The following is a 4,834-nucleotide window of genomic DNA, read 5'->3' as shown; positions in this document are numbered from 1 at the left end:
GGTGCACCAGTACTATTCGTAAAGAAAAATGATGGTAGTATGAGATTATGCATAGACTACCGGGAGTTGAATAAGCTGACTATTAAGAATAGGTACCCTCTCCCTAGGATTGATGACCTATTTGACCAACTCAAGGGTGCTGTACACTTTTCCAAAATAGATTTGAGGACAGGATATCACCAGTTGAAAATCAAACCTGAGGATATACGAAAGACTTCCTTTCGCACTAGGTATGGACATTATGAGTTCTTAGTCATGTCGTTTGGGCTAACCAACACTACTAGAAATAGTGCCTACGACATCACCCCTTTAACATCGGTTAGAAATGTCACCGATGTTAAAAGCAGTTTTAACATCGGTCACTTCAAAACCGATGTTAAAAGTGTTGTAAGACAACGGTATCTTAACCAAACGATGTCTATAATCGTTTTTAAAAAAAAATAAAAAAAACCGCTTCTTTCTTTCCCCCGTTAATACACCAAAAATTCCCCCTTAACTAAAATTTTTATTCTCAGTTTCCCCCTTTAACCAAAACCATTTCCCCCCTCTCTCTCATTCTCTCTTCTCTCTCTTCACTCATTCTCTCTTCTCTCTGGCTGTCTCTTCTCTCTTCTCTCAGTCTCTCACTGTCTCTCTTCTCAATCACTCTCTCTAAAACTAATTATACCCCTATTTGGACAAACCTTTAATTAAACTTGATTAAATCTTAAATCGATCTCGATTGGTGCTAAATAATCTTGAAAGAAGTTGGGTCAACTCAATTTGTAGGAGAAAAGTAAGATTATTTCGAATTTATTTTGAAATTTTATGTTTTTATTTTAATAAAGTTTTGTTTACAGGTCTTTGGAGTTTTGTTAGTGTTGAAAAAAGTTGGGTTTGCTTGATTAGGTAAGATTAAGTTTTATTAAATTTATTTTCAAATTTATTTGAGGTTTATGCTTCTCTAACTTTTTACATGTTTGTTTATTCCATCTAGTCTTATATTCTAAAGAGATTTATGTAATTATCAATTTTTTATTTTGCAGCGGCCTTTCCATGAGAGGTGGATGATACTTGAGAATGAAGTGATAAAACCCCGAAATCATTAGCGATAATGTTGTACAAGAGCAGGAATCCTTATTACAGATACGACTTGGAACCCTTTAGAGCATGTGCTTTGATTACCTTTAATTATGTTTTTTTACCGAGATTCAATTCATCCCCGAGTGGCAATTTCATGCTTGGTATTGCTTATGTAAATAACATGTATGTATATACATATTCCAGGTAAGAAGAAAGCACTTTTATCTGCTCTCTGCTGTCAACATAGACCCCTTTTGCATAATCAACCCCTTTTAAGATTGATCCGTTCTGAGCTCTCTTTCCTTTCTCGATTTCGGTGCCACAATAATCATCCCCTCTCAGGTACCTTTCTTAATTCTTTTACTATAATGAAATAAATGTTATTGTAATAGTGACTTGTAAGTTCTAAGTTTCTTGTATTTTTATTGTTATGCACTTGGTTGTATTGTTCGCACTGTTCTCGTGTTAAAATGTTTTTAGCAATGCTCGAACACCCGTGTGTGACAAATGATCAGCACTTCTTGCAAGTTGACATTTTTTTTTCATTTTTTACTGGATAAAGGAGTGATATTTTTACAAGTTTGTTACTAGCATTTTAGTAATTAGTTCGATTTTGCCGCTAATTTTCGGATTTTTTTTTTAATTTTGTTTCGAATGGGAGATTTTTTTTTGATTTGGAGCTGCCAGTGTTAATATTGGTCATCTGGAGGCGATAGTTGATATCTAAAGCACCCATGTATAAGTGGAGTTTTGCATGTTTGCAAGCCTATTCCACAGTCATCTTTAGGTCGTGATAGGGATAAAGTAGTTGCTTATGCAAAATGGGTCTATGTATGTATTAAAATTAGATGGTTTAACCCTAGTAATCTGAGTTTTCTTCTACATTACTATTATCCTCCTTTTCATGTTATGGTTTTCAAAAACTTGGGAATGTACATTCTACAGTAGGCACTTTTTTAATCTGGAAGTATGTGGCCACTTGACTGCCATGTTTAAAGAAATTGTGTCGGCCATAATTTGTTCCTTGGTAAGCAACATATCTCAGTGTTTTAATCTGTCATTCTGACTATTTGCCAATCTGGTTTCTAATGTCCAGACTCCGTAGCTGTTTGTTAATCTGGAAAAAGTAGAAATGGGGAAGTGATGTGAAAATATTAAAGATTAACTAAATATCAGTCATGATATCTTAAGATGTTGTGGTAAAGCAAATATTGGTCACAACAACTTGTGTAGATTCTTTTTATTGGCAATTAATGTTCGACGAAAATACAGTTAATATGTCTGTGCTAAGTGTTAAAGTTTGTTCCAGCTTTCTATCTGAGTTCAGCTTTGCCCAAACATGTATTTTTCATATCAACACATCTTTTTTTGGGGTAGATACCAAATGTTGGTCGAGGGACAGTGCCTCAGGAAAGGCATTTGTGACTCAATATAAGGCTGTAACGTACTAATTATGGCCGTGACTTTTGTGCAAGTCCTTAAATATGTTGGTTTAAAGCTTGGTCGTTGTATTCTGTTATTAAATAATGATTTGTCAAACTCAAACATATTCTATGTTCTAGTATGATGTTGGACTTTATATAGCAGGTCACAATGTTCTTCTTGCAAATGCAACTGCCATGGATATATACATAAAAAAGTACAAGGTAGACAATAAATTACTGCAATTAATGCAATCCATTGTGGATCATTTACAACAGTTTTAGCCATCTGACTCATACATGCTTCATGTATTTGTATAACAGAAATTTTTACTACATTATATCTTTTTTGTATATAGGGAAAACAACAAGGATCAGTAGGGATATTAGTTGATAGTTTCTGGTATGAACCTGCAACAAACTTGACAGAAGACATACATGCAGCACAACGAGCATTAGAGTTTTTCTTGGGCGGGTAAGATCTCTGTAAATCAACGGAAAATAGGAAGAACTTTCTTATGCCATTACATTCAGAAGTAACCCATAGTAAGCTTCAGACGGGCATATTCACTTATTCAGAGCTAACATTTAATTTGTAAAAGTTATAAAGGGCGCATATATGTAACAACGTACACATGTAAGAGGCTTAAATTCTTTAAAAAGGTACACAATAATATATACTTATTATCACAATGTGCAGTGGCAGAGGCAAAGTAAAAACTAAGTGTGAGGCAGAGTATAGTTTCATTATTAGAAAATACTAGTTAGACTATATTTTTTACCAGTCCATAAGTACAAATTTAGCCCCATAAAGAATTACAACTGCAACATTGCTCATCCTCAATAACTTTACTGGCTCCACTAGTTGATACATTGTTCAGTTCCAAACTATAATGCAACTGAAAAGTTCTGCCATAAGGCATGCTCTAGACTCAAATTCTTAAATAAATACATACTATAACAAAAAGAAAAATCAAAGACTTTTTGACATGCTAAAATATAATTTGTTTGATCTATATCTAAGTATGTGTCAAAACACATGTTTAGATACGATCTTTAACAGGATTGGTTAATTCCATAGTCCATACCGCGAAGGGCCAGCTACAAAGAGTTCTTTTTCTTGTGAAAAGCATTGAGACTGAGATAACCAGCTAAGAGAAGCAAGAAGGCAGTAGCTTATATTGGTAGAGCTCCTGGTAAGTGATCTTATAATTCATCCTTTTCATTGCTATAGAAGCTTATATTTACTTATGCTGTGTTCCTGAAAAGGAAGTAATAGAGATAGGTCTGGATAGATCGGTACATACACTTTATATTAAATTTAGAATTATACCTGTGCATTATTCCTTCGCAATACTGGTCACAGTACTTGGCAATACCTTAGTTACTAAAAATGATAATATAAGCCAAGTTCATTTTCTCTAGTGCATATAATGTTTATAAATAACATTTGGCAATGTTTGCAATGTGAAGGGATACTTTGTATGGTCTCTGTTAGATAACTGGGAATGGGGATCTGGATACACCTCAAGGTTTGGTTTGTATTTTGTTGATTATCAAGACAAGCTCAAGAGGGAGCTATACGTGATGCTACCAACTTTACTTTAGCTGATACTATTTATGGTTCAACAACATATTCATCCGGGGAGAATTGCTTGGGGAATGCGGCCTTAGTGAGCTAGATAGGTTAGGAATGTGATTGTAAGTAGATAGTTTTTTATGTTGATGTAGATGTAGATATAGAAATATGTTGGTCGAATGCTGATGTATAAGTTTTTTGGTATATATTTGTTCTTGTTTAAGATTGTTTTTTATTGATATAGCTTTTATTTTAATAGAAGAGCACGATGTATCTTGGATATATATAACATCATTTAATTATTAACCAACTGATGTCAAAAATAAGCAAAACATAACCTTTTTGACAGGAAAAATGATGTAAATAGGGACTTTCACATCGCTAACCTAAGTGAAATCGATGTGATATGCCATATTTAACATCGCTAACCTAATTGAAATTGATGTGATATGCCATATTTAACATCGGTTCTATGTAGCAACCGATGTACTATACAAAGTAAGACATCATTTCTTTTAAGAATCTGATGTCTATCACTTTAATATTCTTCCTTGATATATGTTTATAGTGCTTCTTAACCTCCTAATTACCATTTTTCACAATCTAGTTTTAACATGTTATTAAAAAAAAGGCTAATTATACATCAGTTTGCTAAGAAAACCGATGTATATGTGCTTCTTTAACATCGGCTAAAAATCGATGTTAAAGACCCCTACCTTTCTCTACACATGCGAAGATATCAGTTTGAAAAAAAAAGACATCGATTTATAAC

At 33.6% G+C, this 4,834-nt stretch overlaps 1 protein-coding gene across 4 annotated transcripts; it reads left to right on the top strand.

Annotated features, from left to right (window-relative positions):
• The first annotated feature begins 587 nt into the window (after positions 1-587).
• On the top strand, positions 588-4,285 carry LOC141724504 (beta-glucosidase 40-like). 4 transcript variants are annotated; one of them, XM_074526672.1, is made up of 7 exons: positions 588-775; positions 840-888; positions 1,026-1,404; positions 2,647-2,708; positions 2,843-2,958; positions 3,508-3,679; positions 3,957-4,285. In XM_074526672.1, exons 3-6 carry the CDS (start codon positions 1,248-1,250, stop codon positions 3,554-3,556), a joined length of 384 nt encoding a protein of 127 aa, XP_074382773.1. In that variant the 5' UTR covers positions 588-775; positions 840-888; positions 1,026-1,247; the 3' UTR covers positions 3,557-3,679; positions 3,957-4,285. The 4 variants fall into 4 exon arrangements, 3 of the variants coding, with proteins under 3 accessions (XP_074382773.1, XP_074382774.1, XP_074382775.1); XM_074526674.1 differs by having other exon boundaries at positions 591-775; positions 2,650-2,708; XM_074526673.1 differs by having other exon boundaries at positions 588-888.
• The last annotated feature ends 549 nt before the right edge of the window (positions 4,286-4,834 follow it).

Source organism: Apium graveolens, chromosome 5, assembly GCF_009905375.1.
Source record: "Apium graveolens cultivar Ventura chromosome 5, ASM990537v1, whole genome shotgun sequence".
NCBI lineage: Eukaryota > Viridiplantae > Streptophyta > Magnoliopsida > Apiales > Apiaceae > Apium > Apium graveolens.
Note: the sequence above shows the minus strand (reverse complement) of the source record. Positions and strands in the feature narration are given on the sequence as shown.